The 26,334-nt window shown below is 39.8% G+C and overlaps 1 protein-coding gene across 1 annotated transcript; it reads right to left on the minus strand.

Annotated features, from left to right (window-relative positions):
• Positions 1–786: 786 nt before the first annotated feature.
• tbc1d22b (TBC1 domain family, member 22B) lies at positions 787–24,535 on the minus strand. The gene is made up of 14 exons (XM_026154117.2): positions 24,239–24,535; positions 20,150–20,206; positions 18,162–18,354; positions 17,885–18,050; positions 12,285–12,452; positions 9,868–9,938; positions 9,461–9,589; positions 9,305–9,370; positions 7,101–7,215; positions 6,825–6,931; positions 6,677–6,752; positions 6,452–6,579; positions 4,567–4,662; positions 787–3,049 (listed from the first exon to the last, which is right to left on the minus strand). Exons 1-14 carry the CDS (start codon positions 24,292–24,294, stop codon positions 2,921–2,923), a joined length of 1,557 nt encoding a protein of 518 aa, XP_026009902.1. The 5' UTR covers positions 24,295–24,535; the 3' UTR covers positions 787–2,920.
• Between the last annotated feature and the right edge of the window lie 1,799 nt (positions 24,536–26,334).

Here is a 26,334-nt window from a genome sequence, read left to right on the forward strand (position 1 = left end):
GCACAACACTGGTCACTATATTCTTCATTTCTGGTTAATACTTGTACAGCTGCTGTTACTGTGTATATATTTATTTATATTTAGATTTCTTCATACATTCTTATATAGTTCTATATTGTGTATTGTGTATTTTGTTGTACAGTTATTTTATTTTCAACTTTAATTTATATATTTATCTTTATCTTATTCTTCCCAGTTAAATTTACCCTTCATTCTAATTTGTGTTGTACAGTTATTTCATTTTTAACCTTAATTTATATTTTATTCCTTCCTAGTTAAATTTACCCTTTTTAATTTTTCATATTTATTTCCTTTCTTATTCATAGCCTTTTCCTTTTTTGTTTTCTTTAGGTCACGAGCAGTTGTCCAAGCATTTCACTACATATCGTACTGTGTATGACTGTGTACGTGACAAAAAAAAATTGAATTTGAATTCATGGTTCCATCAATTACAGTTGAGTTGATGATGGCTGGGATGACGTTCTTCCTATGAAATGATGTAATATTTTTATGTCAAAGTGGTTTTTACTACATTCATATACAATTTTTTTGTTAGGTTTATATGAATGTGTGTGTGATTGGGTGAATGACCTGCTGTAGCAAAAACCACTTTGAATGCCCCCCCCCCAAAAAAACAAACAAACCAGGAAGACAGCAAATACTTTTTCACATCACTATATGTGCTTGTATAATTTTTCCTCACATAGATTTCATCATAAATGTGAAGCACGTTGGAATTGCGTGCTTTAAATGGTGCTATAAAATAATATATCAACCCAATCCATGTACACACATGTTGTTTGTTTAATATCATCAGAAAAGGTGAATATACAGCTGAGACTGTAATAATCTAACAAGTCTTCATTTAAGGCTGAAGCCAGCATTGACTAGTGAAGCACTCTGTAAAACAGGCTGTACTTGTACTGTTCCAATAAAGATTGGATTTGTTGTTGTAGCTGCATGGAAAAAATTTTTTTTGTTAGTCTTTAGTTATTAACATCACATTTTTTTTAACAGAATGACCTTTAAATTAAAACAAACAAACAAACAAACAAACAAACACAAAACCCAGAATGGAGTCACAGTAATGACAATCATGCGGCTCACCTGAATGAATGAAAGTGACTTTAAGGCTACACGCATACTGTAAAACTCCAAAAAACATTCAAGGTGGTAGATGAAGATTGATTATGGAAATCTGATGACTGATAAATAGTGGACAAGACTGGTGTTCCTTCATAAATAAAGGAGAATCTATTTCACCATCATGTCTTCAGTAGCACTTCACTGAATAAAATGCCATTAAGTAGCTCAGAACTCCAGTTATAGTCGAAATGGATTAAGACTCATGAACAATGTTGCTCCATTCAGTCTGCTGTGATCTATGGTGATGACGGTGGCATCCATCTGCTGGGCGTCACAACTTTCCAACAGAGACTTTGGTCCAGAATGAATCAGGTTAAAGAGTGAAGCAGATGACCCAACTTAGATTGATTTTCTTTCTATTAGATGCACAAAGTATAAGAGTGTTGTCATACCTTTCAAACATATGTTGCACTATTATTATCACTGGCAATGAAGGTAGATGAGTTGTAACGCACACAATCATATTTAAAAAAAAAAAGAAAGAAGAAAAAAGAAAGAAGAAAAACACTGTTGCACAAATAAAGTTTCATGGAGCATGTCAGGAAAGCGTTACACTGTATGTGTACCTTACCAATGCTCTATAGGGTATTGTCAGGGATGTGGAGCTGCATTCAGATAGCATAATGACTTTCAATACCAACACAGGCATTTCCTCCAATTAAAACATACTGATTGTAAATATTCTGTATAACTGATGTTAATGAATGTTTTTCATCACTTGTAATTATGCACAGATTTTACACTGACAGGTATCTCTTGAAACACTTCGGGTAAAACCTCCACCCTCAGGCCAAAACTGACAAGCTGGCTGACTTTTGAGTGTTGATGCAGTGTGTCAATCTGCAATCTTCATCAAAAACTGGATCACAATTGTATAAACTTTACTACAATTTTAAGCAGCTACTGAATTAATTTAGCACAGTTCAGGTTCAGGAAAGATCTGAACAGTGCTAAGTTTAGATTTTTAAATAAAACTCTAACTTTACAGTTGTTGTTATTTCCAAACTATACCTCCGTTCTTCACAGTGATTTAGAAATTAAAAGTGATATTGATACCAAATCAGTCTTTTTGCTTTACACCCCAAACACAACCTAAAAAATGAAATACAATACCTTCTATTTGCTACTCATAGGTAATACTTACTAATTACAACCCAGATTATCAGTCGCGGCTTTAAAGATGCTGATCGTACAGAGCGATTTTGGTTAAACCAAAAAGCATCTATTTAACAAAGAAAGGGGACTGACAGCCAGACAATGTAAAACTAAGCTTTGTATTCCAGTTGCCTGCTTTATACCCAATATTGTCCCTTGTAAAACAAAAAATGCAAAAAATATAATCTTTAGATACCATTTCTCACTAAAAGGATGATCTCACAAACATTCATCATCCCACTATATTACAGTGTCTTCTTTCACGCTTACAGTGAACATAAGAGATGACCAAAAACAGTATAAGTAAACCAGAGTGGCATAGTCGAGTTGTTTTTTATACTGTCACAGTCCACCGTTGCAGTGCAACACTGCCTGCAAAATAGTCCCATATTCACTGAGCTGTGTGCAATGTAAGCCCCAAATCCACTTAATATTCACTGGACTTCATTTTCACAGGATAAAGTTGATATCACTGACATAACATCCCGTCAGTCTCTTTTACGTTACCTCAGAGACAGCACCTGATGTGCATCACAGACACCGAAGTTGCCCACTCAAGGTTTAAATTGATTTTTAAAAGTCAAAATGCAGCATTTTCCCTGGTGCGGAAGCATTGGGCTTATCTCTTGTAGTGGCTGGGAGCATCTGCAAACATGTATTTGAGCCTGTAAGCTTCAGCCAGGAGGAGACCGACTTCTTCATTCCCCCAGTGGATTGTAGGAAGGTTCTGCAGTAGCATGAGGAGACCCTAAAGAGCAAGAGAGAGTCCTTAAGACACTCAGTGTTTTGAAAGTTGGAGATACAAAGCCTTTCATTGTCAAACATAACATATGGGTTAGCATATAAAACTTAGCAGATGTACATGCATACTTGGTTGGTAAATCTACTACAAAACTACAAGCAACACTTTTATTTTCTGGTGATCAAATAAATACGGAGCCCCGCAGGGGACATGGGAGAAAAAAAAATTAAGACGGACTTTTGCGAAACAAACAACAAACAAACAAACAAACTCGGGATCTCACAAAACTTTTGCGAGATCTCGCAAAACAAACTTGGGATCTCACAAAACTTTTGCGAGATCTCGCAAAACAAACTTGGGATCTCGCAAAACTTTTGCAAGATCTTGCAAAACAAACTTGGGATCTCACAAAACTTTTGCGAGATCTCGCAAAACAAACTTGGGATCTCGCAAAACTTTTGCGAGATCTCGCAAAACAAACTCAGGATCTCGCAAAAGTTGAATTCCAACAATGGCGGCAGCTACTTAGTTGTAATATTACTCTTTCTGGGTGACAAAATACACTATTAAGATATTTTGAGGCGTGAATGTAGTTGTGTAAACGTCAGATACCTGCTCGGTTTACAAGACATCACATATTTGCAAAAGTGCTCCAACGTTTTCGGAGATCTGACACCCACTATCTCGAAGCTAACGGGAGGTCGAGACCTACTATAGCCAGGAGGAACACCGCTTTCCCAGCACATTGTGCCTCGACCTCCCGGTTGGCTTCGAGCTGACGGCCTCCGAAGAATGCGGCTAAAACCTTTGCGAGATCTCGCAAAATAAACTCGCAAAACAAACTTAATTTTTTTTTCTCCCATGTCCCCTGCGGGGCTCCGTAAATAAATGATTACACTGACATGATGATGTTTAGAAGGATGAAAGAAAAGGAAATCAAATTACAGTATTTAAACCTACTGCCCCCTTGCTCTAGTTCAGGGGTGTCGAAATCCAGGCCTCGAGGGCCGGTGTCCTGCAGGTTTTAGATATCACCGTGGGTCAACATACCTGAATGAAATGATTAGTTCATTACCAGGCTTCTGGAGAACTTCAAGACATGTTGAGGAGGTCATTTAGCCATTTAAATCAGCTGTGTTGGATCAAGGACACATCTAAAACCTGCAGGATACCAGCCCTCGAGGCCTGGAGTTCGACACCTGTGCTCTAGTTCATCATCTTAGTCACTAGTTTCAAGTCTTACCAATTGCAGCAGATTTATTTGGTAATAAATTATGCTACCATTAAGAGTAAAATACACATAAAAGCAGGATATGATGCAGGAAGTGGCTATCTTATGATTGATCAAAAACAAGTTAGACCAGCATCAAAATTGAAGAAGAACTACAAATGATGTGATTTAAACTTTTACAAAGTAAAGTTGATTAATTTTAACTCAGAAGACTCCGCCCTTGTCCGCCAGTCTGCCTTAAATGGGTCATATTAGTTTCTCTGCCGTGACTGGATGACATAGACAAATGTACCTGAAAGTCAACCATGGACAGGATTTCTTTGCGCCACTTAATGAGGAAAGCAGCACAGACGTACAAGTGGAAGCGGGAAAAACCCTCTGCTTCAGCCTGTGGAAAACAGAATAATGGTAGCCAATTATACAAATCAGCTTCAATCAAGAAAAGATTTGTCTAATGACTTACAAATATTGTGTAACAGGCCAAATATTGCAACCACTGACATACACAAAGGTTAAATTATTGTGAGTGATTGAAAACGGCATTCTTTCTAATGTTCAGAAAGAGGCAACTCCTTTGACTGCCAAAAGAAGAGTCCTTGTACAGAATTCTGTGAGGGAAAAATGTTACTTTTCACTTTATCTTCGACCTCAATGAACACATTTCTGAGGGGTTTATTCAATTCAGTTTTATATGTATAGCCTCAAATCACCAAAACAGTCACACTCAATTCACTTAATATTGTAAGGTAAAGACCCTACAATAATACAGGGAAACCCCCAACAATCAGACAACCTCCTGTGTGAAGGAAAAACTCCCTGCTAACAGGAAGAACCAGTCTCATGGAGGGGCATCCATCTGCTGTGACCGGTTGGGGATGAGGAGGAGGAAGGAGACTTACAAGTTCTATCGCTAGTTTCAAGTCTTGTTTAAGATGTCACGGGGTTAATTTATTAAATCATCATTTGGTGTAAAATATAAGAATGCTTTGATGTATGACTACTTTGGTGATTCATTTTGAGTGTGCAGTGTCTCTTGGATTCTTAGTCACATCCACCCCTTGGCTATCATGTCCAGTTTTCTAACATGATTTCCAAAAGAGAGTATGCTGTCTTTATTTGAACTATTCTCCACCAGTCATAAGTGCATTAACTACTTTGTAGGATAACAGATTTCCATTGTTGTCATCAGTGTACTTTTTATCACCAATGGAACAATAAAGGTGCCTGGAACCACACAAGTCCTTGTAACTCTCTGCATCCTCAATTAATGTTCATGTGATTCATGCTGACTTGCTGCTCACTTCTGGAGGGGAGTGCAGTGTGCAAAATTAACCTCACCATCAAAACTTTTGATTAAAAGCCAAAACTGGTACATTAATAAAACTGGTAGTGGCTATAACAATTTAGTATGTGGCATCTAATCTGGTAAAAAATGTGAATGTGTAAAATCACCTTTCAGGTATTTTCTTTTGTAACAGTCCTATACCCATTTTGTAATTATAAGATGTATAATGCCACACATGTTGGACTAATGAGCTTGAATAGTTTTACAGTCTATCAGGGCCCCATTATACCCACTGTCTCATGCCAGGCAAATTGGAATCTGTCATTTCTGTTGGTGATGCACTCAAGATTTTTGTAACCTGGCGTGCTAAATGAAGACAGGAGGATTGTGTCGATTGTTACTGTGATTATAATGACACAGATGCTCAGAGATTTATAGATTATACAGAGGAGATGATGCAACAGTTTGAAAATATGACTTTAAAAAAAAAAAAAAACTTTTCAAAGCAATTTATTTGCGTCCCGTTTTGACAACTTCTCCTACACCAGCACTGATGTGCAGGATTTGTTTGAGTTGTGACACTTATCATTCAGGAGAATACTGCAGCGAGTACCTGTGCTGTAACGGTCAGCATAAAGGGATACAGCCATGTGATGATGTCACCAGTGACACGCAAAGTGACCAGTGTGGTAAGTATAATGGGGCCATCAGAGATCTCAGATGCACATCACAAGATTTCATGAAATTTCTTCATCTTGACCCACAGAGCATAAAATAAGCTGCACTACAGATGCAGACACACTGACTGAAACAGCAGCAAATTGTCTGAGACAGCTGTGACTCGTGTTCATTGCTCATAAAAGCTCAGATAATGGTGGACACCCTGCCTTACCTGGTAGGTGTCCCAGAGACGGATAGTGCAGCGGAGTGGTAACTCCCTCATCAGAAGATTGTTCATCCACCGGAAAGCAAACTGCAGGTACTCCACTTCATACCTCTTGAAATGATTGTGAATGTCCTCTGGCAACAGACACAGATACACACACCTGTTAAAACTGGGTCTCCTGCTGTTAGCTTGTGGAAACAGGTTTCCCTAAGCATAAGCTTGTCCACGTACCATCTATCCTGCTGACTAGCTCCTCTAAAGCTTTCACTTTGTTCTGAATTCCAGGCTGAGCAAAGGTGTAGTTGTCCTGAAAAGAAATACATTTCAATAAAGTTGCTTACTAGTTTTAAATTAGCACTGATTGAGATTGTGTCCTGACCTGTATTCCATCCAGCAGCTTGCTCATGCACCAGAAACTGTCAGCTTCAATATTTCTCTGAGTTTCCAGAGGTAGTGCTGCTACGTCAAAGTTCTCCATATCCTCCGCTGGAAAAACAAATAACACTGACTGAGACTGATGACTCATATCAAGTCTTCTCTGATGTGAGCTGAGCTTTGATGAAGAAATTTAAAATTGTTGTCATTCAATATATAACCTAACTAGAAAAAGAACAAACCAAATGTTTTTTTCTCCCCGATTCAACGTGTAACTTACTGACAAACTCTGACAGGAAGACAACAAAAAAAGGTGTGACCAGATCGTTGATTCCTTGAACGTAACCGCTGGCTGGGTGACGGATGGCCCAGATAAAGAGAATTCGCTCAAAAATCTGAGGAAACAAGGAGAATTACTGCTAATGTTCAGCTCCAGCGTGGAAGTCTTTTTTTCTTTTGATTCCTGTCCACATTTTCAGTCTTATGTCTGTAGACACATATAAGCGTCTGTAAAAAATAGCATGAATGCTTTGAAGTGTGTTTTACAGACTGTTGAAACTGTTGTGTACATTAACTGAGGTGCCACAACATGACTGGTATCTCTAATCCTTATACCTGGGTAGTGTGGGCAATATTCTTGAAACTAACTGTGTTAATAAGACTATCCTACAGCACATTAACTACTGATAAAGTACATGTACACTGGTGGTCAAAAGTACCCCAAGAAAGACTTTTATTTTCTAACCCTAATTTCACAATATTATGTGACAGCATTTCAATGTACAATATGAACAGTATCACAAACATAAAGAAAAGCAAAATATTTTTATTTGACAGGTGTTGTCATGAGATTTGAGCAGCTGTAAGGACAAAAAACTGAAGAGCTCAGGGAGTTTACAGAGGAGGTTGTCAACTGGTCTCAAAGAGTTCAGGTTCTGGCAAACCAAGTAAGGAAAAGGAAGGACAGGAAGGCTTCCCTCGGGATGTGTTCTGCTATCTTGGACTTGAGACCTAACCAACACATCCTTGGTGGAGGATTATGAAGACCTTGGGGAAAGTCTCAGCCATTACTCTGGCAAGGCTTACCAAAGGAGCTTCTTTGTGGCGTGGCATTTAGTGTAGATGAAGGCTCTGGATATCAGTAGGCTGTAACATTATGTTGAGATCGGGATCAGTAACGGTTGAGTGCTGGGCGAGACTTAGATTCTTTCTCGGATGTCAAGTTTGGAGGTATTTAAAAGGAACACGAACATATGTAAATCCTTAAGAGTTGACAGAGGCTGTACATTTTACCATTAATGCAAATACATGTTTGTCCTGAATATTCAGAAATAATTATTGTCATGTGTAATATCTTGGTTGTTTTGCAAAGCCACTAAAAATCACTTCCTTTGAGGAACAGGCTGGGCTCAGTGCATTTCCTTTTTAACAACTAACTTCCTCTGGAGTGTACTAATCTGATGAAGCTTCTTCCTCAATGACAGGCAAATACACCACACTATACAACCCTGTATCACTTACAGTGTTGTCAATGCTTTTCACAATGAGTCCAGCCACAGAACAAAGCTGGAATGTTAACTTTTTGAGCAAATTAAGATGATATGCTGTATATCAGCACACACAAATAAAGACAATGAAAAACTTCATTATCCCAAATTAGTTTTTCAGTAAAGTAAAATATGACTTCTCAAAAGGTGAGTTCCCTTCATGGATTTATCTTCCTCCAGAAAACATTTTTCTCCATGCAGAATCTGACTTTGTAAAAAAGATTGACCAGTTGCTATGTTCCCTGCTGATCTGCACTAATAGAATAAAAAAAATAAAATAAAATCTTGTATAGTATACATAGTCCCTGTGCAGCCAGCCAGGAGACCCTGCCTGTTTCTCCATAAGAGCAAGACTTTAAACATTTTTAATAACATATTCATAAGGAATTCAAAGTGGAATGTGCAACATATTGTTATTGTGACCAGAGACCATAATGCCAATAAAATTCAATATCTGCCATGACAATGAAAGGCGAGTTAACCACTGGCGAGAGTAGGTGGGTTTCTGACAAACTAATGTCAACTTTGAGAGGACACAAATGAAATCAGTGGGAGGATAAAATTGAAAGAAAACAAAAAATCCAGAACTTCCAATGATGCCAGCAACAAAGCAAAGCCTCACATTACATGTCTTATAAAAGCAGTAACTCATACTAGGGGCTTAGCTATTAATATAATCTCAACATAGGACAATCTGTTGTGATGTACCACTTAAACATTTTGTAATAGTGGAAACGCTGAACTGAACCAAGAATTAGCTAGAGCCACTATCTCCAAAACAAAAACAAGTCCCTGGTTCACTCTAAACTGGAGAAACGAACCAACCAAACATTAAAATAATGTCGGTATTCCGATGCTCATCATGAACATAGAAAACGAGACACGTGTACTTTGGAGAAACAACTGAGATATTGGAGCTGCTTTTCAGTAATCTTACCTCTTGTACTGCAGGCTGCTGAAACAAGGGAATCAGAGGATTTGTTCTTGGAATGTCAATGTGGATCTGACAGGAACAAATGTTGACATGTTAGGTCATGGATCTTTTACATACATAAACTACATCTCTTTTTTTGTATTTCAGCTGCAGCATCACCTGTCTGTATGTGTCTTTATAGTGCTCGTCTGTTCTGGAGTGGTAATACTGCTCTATGAACCTGAAATATTCCTCTCGCTTCCTTTTCAACACCAGTTCTCTGCGTTCCTTGTTGGCTGGCAGGTAGCCCTGAACGAGCCATTAGAAAGGTTAAGATACAGAAAAAAACAACCCTTTTTTGATTAGCCGAACAATTTCAGAGGAACAGAACAGGCTGACCATTAGATAAGACGAGAGAACACTTGAGATATGTGCCGCTGTAAAGATAAAGCTTTTAGCATTATCTGAAAATTTTTACGAATCAAACAAAAAGAATAAAAAAAAATTGAGCTATTGAGACAGAATGCTTTGGATTATTAAATGCTGAGAAAAATGTGCTTTTGCAAAACTGAAGGTCACAGCCTTACAGAAAGAAGTCTCCATGTGATTGGCCGGACTTCTCTTGGTATGCCTGACCAGCTGTGCTTGCGGAGTTCTTCTGTAACAGCACAGAGCAAGATAGAAACAAGCACTGTCAATGCTACATAGAAACCAGAGCAGAGATCAGCACAACCTACACAACTAGTGACGAGTCACCCATGCAATAGAAAAATAAAGCTGTAAAATCAGTTTAATAGAAAAAATGTGATGTTCAGCTTTACAAAAGAGAGTTCTTTTGGTGAAAAAATCTCATCCAAGTCCTTCATTACTTGTGTTAACATGTTTATTAAACTGAAGGCTGTGTGGGTTCTTTCAGACAAACCCGTACCACATATTCTGGATCCATTTCTTTCTGGTGACAAGCTCATAAAGTTTTGCAGTCTATTCTTTAGGTTGACATTCCAGTACGATAAGTGAAATCATTATCATGTTGAGCACTGATGACAGAAAAGACATTAAAAGAAAATGGCTACAACCTGAAAAATACACGTCTACAGAAAAATCTAACTTCTAAAGCACAAACACAACCAAAGTCTTTTAGAAGAAAGTCTCAGCACACGAGAGGCATTGTGAAGTGCAGTTCTTTCAAAGTGCGATCTAACTCACAGATATTTCATTTCAGAAATCTTTGAGGACCAGTCTTACAATGTTCCTAGCTACAGCCTAAAGATTTTTAGCAGTGCAACAGTTACAGCACGCCAGCAGTTCCTCTTAAAAGCTGGTGAGATACTGTGCCAATTTTATTAAATATGTATGACATGTTAACTCACACTACACATTTGAGTTAAAATCAGGCTTACTGTGCAGCCAGAGTTTCCATTTTATTTGAACACGGGTGAATCAACTGGAGCTCACACTGTGTGTAAATACCCAGATCCTGGTTGTTTTCATCTAGTGATAGTTAACAAAATTACAAGCTGAACAATGTCCTCTCTATGTCCTCAGTGTTTACAAAATCAACATCCAGCAATTACTTTTTAAAAGCTGAATTTGAATTGCTTATCATTTAAGTTGTTACATAGATGTCTTCATGGGCAATGTTTATTTGAATTACATTTAAGAGATCACTGACCTTTCCTTTGAGCTGCATTGAGGATTATAGTTAATTTGTAAATTTTGGATCTTGTATGGGTAATGAAAGAAATTTCTCTGCTCTACCAAAAACATATAGAAATATATAAAGGCTTACATAGACTCTTGTAAGTAGAGTCTACGGAGCTTGGAAAGAAAAGCGTCTGGACTTCTTTAAGTAGCTTGAAGACATTTCACCTCTCATTTGAGAAGCTTCTTCAGTTCTAAGGTCAAACGGTGGACAGTCCCAGATTTTAAGCCCTATGGGAGTGTCCCCGAGAGGGTCATGGACCCCCTATCATAATCACATGAGCTAAGGTGTGAAAACGGGTGTAAAATCCGGAACTCTCCACCAATTGCGCTGAAGAACTGAAGAACTGAAGAAGCTTCTCGGATGAGAAGGAACCTTAAAGAAGTCCAGACACCCTTCTTTCCAAGGTACTTAGACTCCGATGACCTGGATGACTGAGAACCTTCACAGACCTCTCAATTAGACCACAAAAATGTCAAATTAATCAAATCAAATGATCCTAATTTATTGATTTTCAGCAAGTGTGAGCACCTCTATAAAAGCAGAAGTTTTGACAGTTTGCTTGTTCCAATCACACAGAAAAGACATCGGCACTGATCTTAGAGGTGCAATTGCTGCTGCTTATCAGTCTGGGAAGGGTTATAAGGCCATTTCCAAACTATCGAAGTCCATCATTCTACAGCAAGAATGATCACTCGCAAGTGGAAAACATTCAAGACAACTTCCAATCTCAGCAAATTAACCCCAAGGTTGAAACTGAAACTTCCCTGACCAGTTAATTTACAACATAATGGATAAATGGGCCATTGCAACACGCTGATCATTTCCTTTTTCAAAGTCCAGACCTCAACCTTGTTGTAAAGAAGAGTGGGCCAAAGTTGCTCAGTCAGCAATATGAGAAGTGTCAGATATAGCTGATTGATTACTGATTGATTGCTGCTAAAAGTACTTCTACAAGCTACTAAATCATGGGCTGTACTTCGTTTTTCCACACACTGCGTCTACTTTTTGGCTCAGTTTTTGTAAAAAAAAAAATGACACAGTGTAATACGTCACATTTTTTGTTCATATTGTTGTATTGAAATAATCTTAGAATCTGTTTTATACATAAAAAAACAGAATTTCTATTCAGGATGCCTGCATATTATACTTGCATGTCAATAATCTGTTTCCTTACTGGTGTATGGTACTGTAAATTATTAGGTAGCTATCTTCTGATTCAACAAAAGGCACGGCCTTCCTGCAACGATCAGTCCTTTAGCACATCCCAATATAAGGGAAAAGCTGCTTCTGTTGCTGTACCTAGGTCAGTGTTGGGACTAGCCAGTAGCTGCCTGAATTTGTCAAGCCGGCTTTTCTCCCGCACTGTCATCGGTGGTGCCCCTGATGCATTCTGGTCCGAGATGCGAGCCACCAGTGGGATGATGGGACGAACTGGGAGAGACTGCTGCTTCTGCAGTGTGGAGCGAACTGCATAAGGAGCACACGGATTAAAAACAAGAGGCAACTTTACAATGGAGAATGAAAACAAGCAAGAGCCACGATATTAAAGGAACAATAAAAAGGTTCAAATATTTTTCAAATGCAATTAATCTTAAATTAAACAAGTAAAGCTAAAGAGATGCATATTACTTTACAACAATCTCCTTAAGCTATGCAATTATTTTCTTACTTTGTTGCCATATTTATTTCTGTGGTCAGGTATTTATTCCTTGGTGGGAGTTGTTGACCTACTATTGATCCTGTGCCTCACCAAAAAAGGCACAGGTCATTACCAGCAGAGGTTTCGGGTGAAACCATTGGGAGACCTTGCCTCACCCTATCATGTGACCTCACCTGATGTGAGTGGGGGCTAAGGTGCCTGGGAAGGGATCTCAAAACTGGATTGTAGGTGGAAGACAGTCAGTGTTGTGACTTTGTAAACACATAAAGGCAGTTTAATAGGATTAAATTAGCTGAAGTGTTGACTACTGGCTACAAACGATTATTTTGATAGTCGACTAGTCACCGATTATTTTTGCGATTAGTCGACTAATCAGATCATGCATTCATTGGACATAAAACATACAGCTTATTGCACCAGCATGCATCTGCTCTTAATATAACTATCATTAGCTTAAGTGTTTAAGGTATGTGCTAGCTAAAAATAAAGGCAAGATTAAAATTCATTAAATTTTAATGAAATTTGCAGATTGTTTCAGTGAAGTTTAATAAACTCAGCCGTCTGCTCCTTGCTATCTAAAATATAACAGGACACCAGAGTATATTCTTGAGCATCTCACACTTCTGATAATCAGCTGTCTGCTTGAGGTTTATTCAGCTGTGTAAAAACTGTAACTTTAATCTCAGCCAAACCGATTCATTCAGGAACAAATAAAATACTAAAAAAAAGCCAAACAATAACATTTTTAAGTTATCTAAGTGACTCATATATCATGTTTAACCTGAGTAGCGAAAGACGGCGGTGGGTTTGAAAACGATTTGCCGGGAGTCCGGTGTTCTCACGGGCTCTAGTGAGCCTTGAACCCGTTAGCTATTGAGCTGGTGGGTAACAGACGTCTCCGAAAACGTCAGAGCGCTTTTGAAAATATGTCTTGATAAACTGAGCAGATATTTGAGGTTTACACAGCTACATTCTCGCCTGAGAATATCTTAAACGTTTATTTTGTGACCCAGAAAGAATAATAAGAGTAATACTAAAACTAACTAGCTGCCGCCATTGTTGAAAACTGAGCAGGGCCACGCTATGAACTCTGGGACGCAGCTTCTTCTTCTTCAGGGTTTAACAGCAGCTGGCATCCTTGTACATGCAGTGCCGCCATCTTCTGTTTCAGTCCGTTATTACACTCTTAAATCCTGCTACTTATTCCTGCGTCTTTTGGGATCTTACAAAGCTTCAAACGACGCGTCGACTATTAAATCAGTCGTCGACGATTTTGATAGTCGACATAATCGTGACTAGTCGACTAATTGTGGCAGCCCTACTACTGGCTAAGGCTACATCCACACTAATGGGTTTTCGTTTGAAAACACATCGTTTTCTCTCCGGTTTGTCCTCCCGTCCACACTGAGACAGCGCTTTCACCAAGGAAAAACGCAGCGTTTTGAAAACGCCCTTGAAAACGCATACATTTCAAAATGGAGCTGCCCCGTCGCAGTGTGGACTCTCGAAAACGCAGACTTTCTAAAACGATGACGCATTTTAGTCATGTGATGCAGTCATGTGACCAATTTAACAAGGATTGGGGAGTGCATTATACAGCAGTTGTTTTGATTGCTCTAAATTTTGACAGCCCTAAAAAAGATTAATATCAGTTTGTACATGCTCCAGATAGTTTTTCTTCAAATTCCTTAATTCTCACTCACTTTTGCACATGTGCAGGACTGGAATGTAAGCGTTCTTGGCCTTTCAATGTGGACGCACAACTCTGTGAAAACGACTGAAAACGCTAGTGTGGACGCAGAGCGTTTTCAGACCAAAACGCCGTTTTCAAATCTATCCGGGCTAGTGTGGACGTAGTCTAAGAAAGGCTAGTGGGAGACCAGTCAACAATGTGAATATTCAGAAACTAGATGACTTATGAATAAAGATTCAGCTGACTATTCATCATATGAAAAGCCACTAGATTTGAAACAGTGATCCTGCTCATAAAGCTGAGGGTAAAGCTAATTGAGGATTAATGAAACCTGTTTACCATGTATAATTTTTCATTATTCACACAGTCCTACAATTACATCTGGCTTTGATCTTTCATCCTGTCACATATAAGACATTTGCAGATGGGAGTTCTTTTCATTCATGTGCAGAACTTCAAAAAGAAAAAGAAACTTTTCTTATTAATTTCTAGTGTCGAACTTGATGACAGTTATTTCATAACTTAAGCTATGAAAGGGGATTTCTTATGCTTATTTTCCAATCCATATTTTTAGTCTTTATTCTATTAGTTCAGACTCACAGTTCAAAATAATCCTTGTTTATCAAAAACGGGTCCTTGGTGCAGCCCATCAGTTCTTTCAGCTATTTCAGTTCTCTTCCCCCTACCCTTTGAGACAACAGTCTTCTGACTGAGTGCCAATCCAAACTTGTTTGAAAAGCGGTTGGGTGGGACTTCTGTGCTGACAATCAGATCTGTTTGTCCAAGGTGAACATGTAAGATAATCTCAGTGATATTAAACAGAGACAATAGCAGAAAAAATAGTCTGAAACTGAGTGTTTGGAGCAGTCTACAGCCTGAGTGACTCACAGGGATTCCTGCTGTACGCTGTTTGGTGAAACTGACAAATCTACTGAATTAAAGGCCTCCATTAAACTTTGGTTTTCTTAAAGGTGGATAATGAAAGGATATTCTTTTGGCAGACTGACTCCCAAAATATTTTGGACTCTGTCTGAAGAAGTCTGAAGAAGAGGGACTGACATTTTATGCTGCATAGGTCCATCTTATCTCAGTATTGTAAGAATAAAATGTTCCCCCAAGCATTTTTGATAAATAAGGTACTTAGGTTGGGTATATATACAGTGGGGCAAAAAAGTATTTAGTCAGCCACCGATTGTGCAAGTTCCCCCACTTAAAATGATGACAGAGGTCAGTAATTTGCACCAGAGGTACACTTCAACTGTGAGAGACAGAATGTGAAAAAAAAAATCCATGAATTCACATGGTAGGATTTGTAAAGAATTTATTCGTAAATTAGGGTGGAAAATAAGTATTTGGTCACCTCAAACAAGGAAAATCTCTCGCTCTCACAGACCTGTAACGTCTTCTGTAAGAAGCTTTTCTGTCCCCCACTCGTTACCTGTATGAATGGCACCTGTTTGAACTCATCATCTGTATAAAAGACACCTGTCCACAGCCTCAAACAGTCACACTCCAAACTCCGCCATGGCCAAGACCAAAGAGCTTTCGAAGGACACCAGGAAAAGTATTGTAGACCTGCACCAGACTGGGAAGAGTGAATCTACAATAGGCAAGCAGCTTGGTGTGAAAAAATCAACTGTGGGAGCAATCATCAGAAAATGGAAGACATACAAGACCACTGATAATCTCCCTCGATCTGGGGCTCCACGCAAGATCTCATCCCGTGGGGTCAAAATGATCATGAGAACGGTGAGCAAAGATCCCAGAACCACACGGGGGGACCTGGTGAATGACCTGCAGAGAGCTGGGACCAAAGTAACAAAGGTCACCATCAGCAACACACTACAACGGCAGGGAATCAAATCCCGCAGTGCCAGACGTGTTCCGCTGCTGAAGCCAGTGCATGTCCAGGCCCGTCTGAAGTTTGCCAGAGAGCACATGGATGATACAGCAGAGGATTGGGAGAATGTCATGTGGTCAGATGAAACCAAAGTAGAACTTTTTGGTATAAACTCAACTCGTCGTGTTTGGAGGAAGAAGAATACTGAGTTGCATCCCAAGAACACCATACCTACTGTGAAGCATGGGGGTGGAAACATCATGCTATCGGGCTGTTTTTCTGCCAAGGGGACAGGACGACTGATCCGTGTTAAGGACAGAATGAATGGGGCCATGTATCGTGAGATTTTGAGCCAAAACCTCCTTCCATCAGTGAGAACTTTGAAGATGAAACGAGGCTGGGTCTTCCAACATGACAATGATCCAAAACACACCGCCCAGGCAACAAAGGAGTGGCTCCGTAAGAAGCATTTGAAAGTCCTGGAGTGGCCTAGCCAGTCTCCAGACCTCAACCCCATAGAAAATCTGTGGCGGGAGTTGAAAGTCCGTGTTGCTCGGCGACAGCCCCAAAACATCACTGCTCTCGAGAAGATCTGCATGGAGGAATGGGCCAAAATACCAACTACTGTGTGTGCAAACCTGGTAAAGACCTATAGTAAACGTTTGACCTCTGTTATTGCCAACAAAGGTTATGTTACGAAGTATTGAGTTGTATTTTTGTTATTGACCAAATACTTATTTTCCACCCTGATTTACGAATAAATTCTTTACAAATCCTACCATGTGGATTCATGGATTTTTTTTTCACATTCTGTCTCTCACAGTTGAAGTGTACCTCTGGTGCAAATGACTGACCTCTGTCATCATTTTAGGTGGGGGAACTTGCACAATCGGTGGCTGACTAAATACTTTTTTGCCTCACTGTAACCTGGCGTTCTGTAAAAAGTGTTGTGAAGTTTTGCATAAATTTTCCCTGTACTCGATCTTGTTAATTATTGAATTCACACATGACAAACTGTTTAAAATCAACCCTAATATCGAGGGGTTGCAAGAGATTTTACAACTTAAATCCAGGCACACTAACGGTAATTAAACACTGTACTTCCCTCATAGGCTCTTAAAAGAAAGCACTTAGAGATATTAATGGTAAAGACGCTGAACAGGAATTTGCAACTGTTAATTAATGCTTATTATAAATTATATAATTTCATCACAACAACATAACTGGATTGAAATCTGGGGGGCTGGTACATCACAAGAAGAGCTAGTCACAGAAAGAAACACTGGTTAGGATAAGATTATCAATGAAGTAGAAACTGATTTCACTTATTCTGTGTGAATGTGCCTTATGAGACACAGAGGTGATCAGATAATTATTAAATAACATGTGCTCTCTCTGTAATACTAATCCTGTATACATCTTTATTTTAGTATTTCTAGTTCTATTTTTTGAACATAAAGAAAACCTAAAGACATTAATTGTACAGCAGTAAGATAAATAAGTGGTATACAGTCCTCTGTCGTCTGCATTACTCAATTGTGATGATATCATGGAACATCAGACACATCCTAAAGGCCTTGCTATAATCCCACCAGCCCTAACTGCAGTCTTAAATCCCACCTGTGAAAATCTGTAATTAGCTTCACTATGAATCACCTGATAATCTGCTCTGTAGATCTTAAAGCTGCAGCATATTAACCACATACCTGAAGATGTGTTAAGGTGTGCATCGCTGCTAGACTTGACAACCTTGCCATTGGCTTGCTCGTACTCCGTGTCCTCCTCCTGCACATCCTGAAGGTTTGGACCTTCTGTCGTGGGTGGTGCCAATCTGTGTGAAACTGCACTTTCTGTGTCACCTGCTTGATGCTGCTGAGATGAAAATAATATCAAATCAAAAGACACACTAGAATGTCTCTTTTCTTTTCACACTAGTTCATTTTCTTTACTGCTGACTGACAAAAAATCAAATCTTGTAGCTACTTGGTTCTGTACGGATGACGTAGTGTGCAGGCCTGGTGGTATAGATACAGCTGGGTTGAAGGTGCCAAGGAATTCTTCATCCTCCTCATCATCAATATCCCAAGCATCGTTGGTGCTGCGGGCAAACTCATGAAAGCTGGAGGCTTTTTTGGTCTTGATATTGTTGAACTTGGGCTTTGTGTCTTTGGGATACCTGCAGGGAGACAGATTGAAATATCAAACAAGCAGAAAAGAGAAAGAAACCAACCAAAAAACAACTTTAGGAGATGATGTCTTGATGCATGTTCAATCATTAAGGAGATCCCTTAAAAGTCAATTCTGTTCATCTAGACGTAGAGTTTTCAGTGGGAGAAATGTTTTGTCACTCATCCAAGTGACTTCTTCAGTCTGAGACTGAAAACATTTGGGGGGTTTAGGAGATGATGAAAAAAAATCCAGTGCAAACATTTGGCCACACTTGCACAGGACTGGTGCATGCAGTCCACACATACAGTGCTGTGGAAAAGGTATCCGGCCCCTCTCAGATTTCTTAGTTTGGTTCATTTCTCATACTTACGTCTTGTGTTCTGATCACTCCCAATGAAAAGTTTCACTATCTCCAAACTGTAGACCATCATAGGAGGTCTCACTAACATCTTGTAAATCGTCCCATTTGCTCTAACTTGCAACCTTCTGGCACAAATCACCCGACACTCTCTTCTTGACCACTTTTGTGCCCCATCCCAAGATATTTAAACTACACTACCTTCACAACCTACTCTTTGCAACAATTCTGTTTCTCATTCACTTGCTGCTACTAACTTTCATTGTTTTACCTTTCTAGTGCATACCTCCATCTCTCCAGTCTTTCTTCCATCGGATCCCTACTCTCACTACAGATCAACGTCATCTCCAAACATCACAGTCCATGGAAACTCTTTCCTGACTTCATCTGTCAGTCTGTCCATCACTATTGCAAACAAAAAGTGTCTCAAAGCTGATTCCTGCTGTATTCGCAACCCCACCTTGAACCCATCTATCACTCCTACCACACACCTCCCCACTGTCTTGCTATACTTACACATGTCCCCCACCACCTTCACTTACTTCTCTGCCACCCCTGACTTCCTCATGTAGTTCTATAGTTCCTCTCGTTCCACAAAGACACTAGTGAAACTAGTGAATCAGTCACTAGCTGTCCTCAATCTGTCTTCCTCCTTTGCACTGTCCTCATTCTTCAGCTCTTCAAAGAACTCCTTCCTTCTTCTCAAGACATTCTCTTCATTTGTAAGTACATTTCCATTCTATCCTTAATAAACCCAACCTGCTGCACATCCTTTCCAGCTCAATCTCTCTGCCCAGCCAATAAACACAAGTCGACTTTTCTGGCCTTAGTGTCCAACCTCACACAGAAATCAGTATTTCTTTGCTACCTGTCACTTCACTGTATGCCTAGCCTACCAGCATACTTGTCCATTTTCTTCATCTCCTTCACTATTCCACCTTTTCTTTGCCAACATTTGAATACTTTTCCGTACTTCCTCATTGCACCACCAAGTCTCCTTGTCCACTTTTCTCTGTCCAGTGAACAGAGAAAAGCCCTAAACAGCCGTTTAGTACACTAAGCAGCTTCTCTCGGTATTACAATAGTACTTTCTCAGTCATCAGGTAACTTTTATTTAAGTCTGGTATTTACTCTTTCACAAAGGACCAGGTAGGTTTAGAAAAAATTTCCCCTTTAATAAATGAAATAAATAAAAACACAAACTGTCTTTTGTATTTATTTATTTGACATTATCTTTGTCTAATATTAAAAATCTGAGGAGCTGAAACATGTGTGACAAATATGCAAAACTATAAGAAATTAGGAAGGGGGCAAATATTTTTTCATAGCACTGTATTCAAGCACTTGCGGCAAGAAACAGCTACGAAATACATGTTACACTGAGATTAAAAGTTAAAATGGATTAACTGGGATGACGCGGCACCATGCAGCCTACTGCACTTACGTGCGTCGCAATCGGGGATCAAGAGGTGGATGCTGAGCTCCATAAACCGGTTGCACACTGTGGAAGATAACATGTAAAATGCCGTCATCTCTTCACCAAAAAACACACGCAGCTCTCGAGTGTCTGACTGAGCGAACAATCAAAGATGAACTTAGAAGATGTTAATTAATAACTGTTCACAGGAATGTTGGCAGACATATGTCCTGGCCTCTGATGCGTTGCTCTTCTGAACTCACCTTTCTTAGTTTGAGTAAGTTGCTCAGTTTCTTTAAAATTAGTTAATTAATTACACAGCAAAGAGGGAGAAGTCACAGAGGAGAAGCAACATCTGGAAACAGATTGTATGACTATCAAAAATGTGTATATGGGAAAGGATATGCTTTATATGCTTTATAAGTGTTTAAAGAAAAAGGTGGGCCAACATAAAGCCTATGAACTGAACCCTGCACTGGAGAATTGTTACACCCCAAACATATAGGCAGGCTGTAGCCCGGCTAGAAGATCTGTACTGGCAGCAAACACAGTTGTAATTTCCTGTTGAGTGCATAATGACATCCATTTGATGTTTGGGACATCCCTAAAAATGAATTTCAAATCTGGGAACTATCTGAGCATTTCTTTAATGATCCTGCAATGCTAAAATCCCAGTTGGTAAATCACAGACCCAACAAATACTGTTCTACATGCTACCTTCCCTTCCACATGACTTAGTCAATGCCTTATATGAAATATCCCTATTTCACAAAATGAGCTTGTTTTAAGCATGCACTGAACAGAAGAAGTGGACAGCTTGCAGAGCGCCTGTGTTCTTTACCACCCTGTGGTGTGCAGTATGTTCAGCGGATTTGAGAATCTTAATACTCAGCTTCTTTCCAAATCTCTGGTGAACTAAAGCAAAGATAGTCTGGAGTGGTAGGATAGGATCTACAATTGCCAAAAATGCCTATTACCAAAATTTTATTTGCATTCTATTAAAGTCTTTACTCAGCGGAAAAACACTGATAGCTGCCCATTTTGCGTTTCCTTTTTTTTGGCCCCTTCAACTTCATTAGTTACATGTTGCTAGTACCAGGCTGAACCTACTCAACCTGTCCTTAAAGGTGCTCTGTTGCATGTGTAGGCGACATGGATATAGCAAAATTGTTGTGGTCAAAAAGTCTGAGAATATTTGAGTTTGGTGACACTGTGAATTATCCTGCTGGAATCAGCCATCAGAAGATGTGCACACAGTGGCCATAAATGTATGAACTTGGTCAGCAAGAATGGTTGAGTAGTATGTGGTGTTCAAATAATGCTCAGTCAGTATGAAGGACCCAAAGTTCGCGCAGAAAATTTCCTCCACACTGTTATACCACCACCACCAACAGTCTGAACTGTTGATACAAGGCAGAAGGTTTGATATTATCAAATTCTGACCCTACCATCCAAATGCTGCAGAAAAAAATGGACACTCATCAGACAAGACAACAGTTTTCAATTCTTCTATTGTCCAATTTTGGTGAGCCCATGCAAATTGTAACCTCAGTTTCCCGTTCTTATCTGGCAGTATTGGCACTGCATGAAGTCTTGTGGTGCATTAGCTCATCAACTTCGAGATGTCAGCTTTTGGTCAAAGTCACAGTGACAAAGACTAAGGTCTCTGTTAAAGAGGGCTCTCTATGATATGGGCCATTTAGAGATTCAGACATGAAAATATTATGATAATACTTAAAAAAAATCTATTTTCTGTAGTTTTTCATAATATTATTCATTTGTCATGATAACCCAATTATTCTAAGTAACGGAGTGAGTTTTGTGAGAATATCACAGGGCTGCAAATAATATGAAGTTTATCAAACTGCAGCTTTTCAAGCCTAAGGCTGAGAACTGAGCCTGCTGATTATCTGGCAGTGCCAGAGTGTCTTGTTTACCAGCCTCACACTTGTTTTATCAGGAGCAGCTCAAGGACAGGCAGCAAGACTAGCTGTTAGCCTTCCTGTTCAAACATATGTTTGTGTTTCTAACGATCCACCCACCCCAGATCACTGTGTGTGACAAAGACAGCACCGCCCTCTCCTTGGAGATCCCGTCTTCTCAGATTTCTAAAACAGGCTGACCGCCCACCTCCACCCACTTCTTTTCTCTGCTCCACTCTCTTGCAGTTAGATGGTACCAGGAAAGGACATTTAATCAGATTATCAGTCTTGATAGTCATAAAAAAAACACAGAGGTCAATAAAGATACAAACGCATAAACATGAAGAAGTGTCTTGTCTTATCAGTGAGGCGTGAGGGATTTTTAGCTTCCACCTGCGCACAGGAAAAAGTAAAATAAAACAAAACAAAGCAGGGAGTATACCCTTTATTAGCCATGCCCATGATGTCTATTGCGTAAGCTCTGCATGCTGGGACTAGCCTAGCTCAAGTATGTGTCTCCCATTATACTCAGCTTAGAGACTAATAAACAAACTCCAAATGAAGTTTGCAGCAGAGCAAAAAAAAAAAGTTCTGTTATTTTTCTGTTGTCTTGCAGTACTTTATAGACAAAATAATGCACACATGGGTAACAAATTAAAGATAAAAAAGTGCCTCAATAAAGAGTTCGGTCCCGACCTGCCATCAGAACAGTTTCAATGTGTCTTGGCATAGGCTGCATCCAAAAAAACAAACACTAGTGTTTGTTAAGTATGCCAAAATATGGTATTTTCAATGATTCCAGAATTATCAAAATGTACCCAATATTACAGCAGATGCATTCTATATTCAGGTGAATATTTAAGTATGCACACTCAGAACATTATACCGGCATAAATATCTCACAATGAAATACAAATACAGACACAGTATAATGTCAATAACTCTCCAGTTTAGGTGCTTAAATAGTAAAGTTTTCACCCTGACAGGCATTATATATAATTTCATCAGATATTCACTCTTATCAAATGAAGTTAGACTTGTGTGATTGGGCCTTACCTACATATCAGCGGGTGACTGCCTGGCAACCACCAGTTACTAGGGAAAAATTACTATTCTCCAGTTGCTAGCCAAAACTGCTCCCAAAAGGTATACATCACTGCATCAAATACCTCCTTGTGATCACTAGCAGACTGCTCCATGGATGACACCAACTGGTCTGCAAACACTTGGTAACTATTCACTACACAGTTATAAAATTGTTAAGAATGAACAGCTTACAAACCCATTCGCTCCCCCCCCCCCCCCCCCCCCCCCCTCTATTAGCATGTTATTAACATGTTTTCACTACAGGATGAAATCAGCATTCCCAAAGTGCAATGTTTCCCTCCTATAGTTTCTGTTTGCAATGACCATCACCAAAATGCCCCCAACAGGTGGATAGAAGGGCTCTGCATTTTTTCTTGTGTGCTTAGTCAGTGTCTGAAAGATGTACTTTTTTTTATTTATTCTTTTTTGGGGGGCAGTGCAGTTTATAGAAACTTTTTAAATATCTTTTTACAAGACACTTTGAACACAAAGGCTTTCTACTGTGCACTTTATTAAAATTATGCTTCTCCCCACTCTTGTGACATAATATTTACTATATACACATTTCATTTGTAAACAGTAATGTCTTTACTGTGTCCTCCCCAAGTAATGCTGCCATAAAACGAGGATGCGTTTCATTTAACTCCTCCAAGAAAACCCACTGAGATGACAAAATAAGATATTAGTGCTGTGTTAGTGGTTCAGACAGTGCATTCTTCCTCCCTGATGTTTTTGATCGTTTTACTGTACTATCACCGGCACCTCTCAGCATAGACTGAGAAAGCATATGGCGGTTGACAGACAGCTGCCACCTCCAGTGTGATCGTTAGAAACCGCAGAGAAGAAAGAGATGGGGGTCTGCCTCTGAGCTGGGAGCTGTTATAACAACACACACTCGAATAAGACACTGGAAGCGGCTCATGCGTGAAATCCAGCGAACGAGTCGATTTGTGCGCTTGTGTTTCCACACAGATCTGTTAGTTACGAGTATTATCAATAGAAAAGAGTATTATTAATGTGTGTCTTTGTTAAGGACAATATTTCAACAGTGCCTGTTTGAAACTCACTAAGAAATGTAGTGCTACTCTATGAAGAAAAGAGGACCTACCTTCCAGGAACCTTTGCGTTTCTCCTCCAAAAATTGATCCTGTTGTCGGTGGCCATACTCAGATAACCCCCGTCAGACCGACACCGAAACCGGCTGCTCTCGTGAAGAAACCATGCGGCAACCGCTTCCGCGTTTCACTGGCGACAGCTCGGCCCCGCTCGGCTCTCTCTGCTCGGCCTCCTCATGAGTTTAAACGGTCGAGTGATAGTAATATTCGCTTTCCAGTGTGATGATGTACACTACAGCACACTGTAAGCCGCCATCTTGGGGCGCACCGACAGAAGCGCGTGATTGGTGCCAGACTCTAACAGGTGCAGCAAAAACAGCCAATCGGACGAGCTCGCGGTAGAGCGACGGTCAGTGATACTCGTGGATAAACAGGCACAAAGAGGTGATTCGTTGACACTGAATGCTGGCAGGGGAAGGTTTGGTGTAGACCTCAAACACCATTCTAATGCAAAGTCTTTCTTAGGACCCCAGCCTCTGTTGACGGCTGCATTGTGATGTGTTTGGTTTGACCACTCAAGTCAGCAGATGGGTATACACACTGTGGCAGAGAGCCAGAGATGAATAGTAAAATAATGATTAAATGCAGTGTGGTTGTATAAACACATAGTAAGTGATAAAAGGTGGGTGAAGAAGAAACACCCAGTGTATCATGTGAAGCCCCCAAGGGCTAAAGTAACCTGAGCCAATACTAAGTATATGCTTTATCAATAAAGAATGTTTTAAGCCTAATCTTGAAGGCAGAGAGAGTGTCTGTATCCCAAATCCAAACTAGAAGCTGGTTCCTGAAGGCTCTGTCTCTCGGTCTACTTTTAAATATCCTCGGAAGTAAGCCTGCAGTCTGAAAGTCAAGCGCTGTATTGGAGTGATACCGTGCTATGAAGTCTTTAAAATAAGATGGGGCCTGATTATTCAAGGCCGTGAATGTGAGGAGCAGAATTTTAAATGCGATTCTGGACTCTTTCTAGTCCCAGTCAATACTCTTTGCTGTAGCATGTTGGACCAACTCAAGGCTTTTCAGGGAGTTTTTAGGCCAAGTATAACTGTCACAACCTAAAACCAAAATCTTGTTGTTGTTTAGAATCATTTTTTCTATAGCCAGAGATTTCACACAAGTTTATCACACAAGTCTAACAGAAACAAGCACTGGTGCCTTTGATATTTTATCTGCTTTTGATCATTCAGTGGAGGAAGGTTCATAAAGCGTGTTTTGGGTAAACCTACCATCCATCCATCCATCCATCCATCCATCCATCCATCCATCTTCTTCCGCTTATCTGGGGCTTGGTCGTGGGCGCAGCAGCCTAAGCAGAGAAGCAGAGAAGACCTCCCTCTCCCCAGCCACCTCATCCAGCTTGTCCAGGGGAACAGCAAGGCGTTCCCAGGCCAGCCAAGAGATATAATCTCTCCGACGTCTCCTGGGTCGGCCCTGGGGCCTCCCTCTGGTGGCCACCCAGGAGGTGCCCAGAAGGTATCCTTGTGAGATGCCCGAACCACCTCAACTGCTCCTTTCATTCTACTCTGAGCCCCTCCCGGATGGCTTACAAGGCTCATGTGCCCATGTGGAATAGGTGGCTGACCAAAACAAGCCATAACATATGAAAGATCTATCCTTACTATCCATCGGAGCGTGAGTGCGTCTGTTATAAAGCACTTGGGCATAGAAGTCTTGTATGAATGTGCGTGAACAAATCCCTCATTTGAGCACTCAAAGGAAGTTCTTTGAGTGACCAAAAGAATAACCAAGGTTCTTCAAGGTTCTTCAAGGTTCTTTATTATTTGTCACATGTATAGTTATACAAGTATAACACACAGTGAAATGTAGCCTGACACGCTCCTCGACATGTGCAAAAATTGGGGGGGGGGGGGGGGGAGAGGAAGAACATTATATATATATATATATATATATATATATATATATATATATATATATATATATATATATAGTATATGCACTGGGTGAATGTGCAGTAGTAGCAGCAAGCAGGTGAATTCTGTACATTAATATGAATAGATATCTGACTATTTTACAGGATAGACAATATAAACATATTTAAAATTAAAGGAATTGAAATGTACATTGTGCCTTG

This window comes from Astatotilapia calliptera, chromosome 20 (genome assembly GCF_964374335.1).
Source record: "Astatotilapia calliptera chromosome 20, fAstCal68.1, whole genome shotgun sequence".
In the NCBI taxonomy this organism is placed as follows: Eukaryota; Metazoa; Chordata; class Actinopteri; order Cichliformes; family Cichlidae; genus Astatotilapia; species Astatotilapia calliptera.

Excerpts from the sequence above, each read along its gene's own strand:
- tbc1d22b (XM_026154117.2), bottom strand. The coding sequence starts at position 24,294 with ATGGCCACCGACAACAGGATCAATTTTTGGAGGAGAAACGCAAAGGTT. Across the intron at positions 9,590-9,867 it reads TCACATGGAGACTTCTTTCT|GGCTACCTGCCAGCCAACAA; the intron begins GTAAGGCTGTGA and ends TGGCTCGTTCAG. Across the intron at positions 6,753-6,824 it reads AGCTGCTGGATGGAATACAG|GACAACTACACCTTTGCTCA; the intron begins GTCAGGACACAA and ends ATTTCTTTTCAG.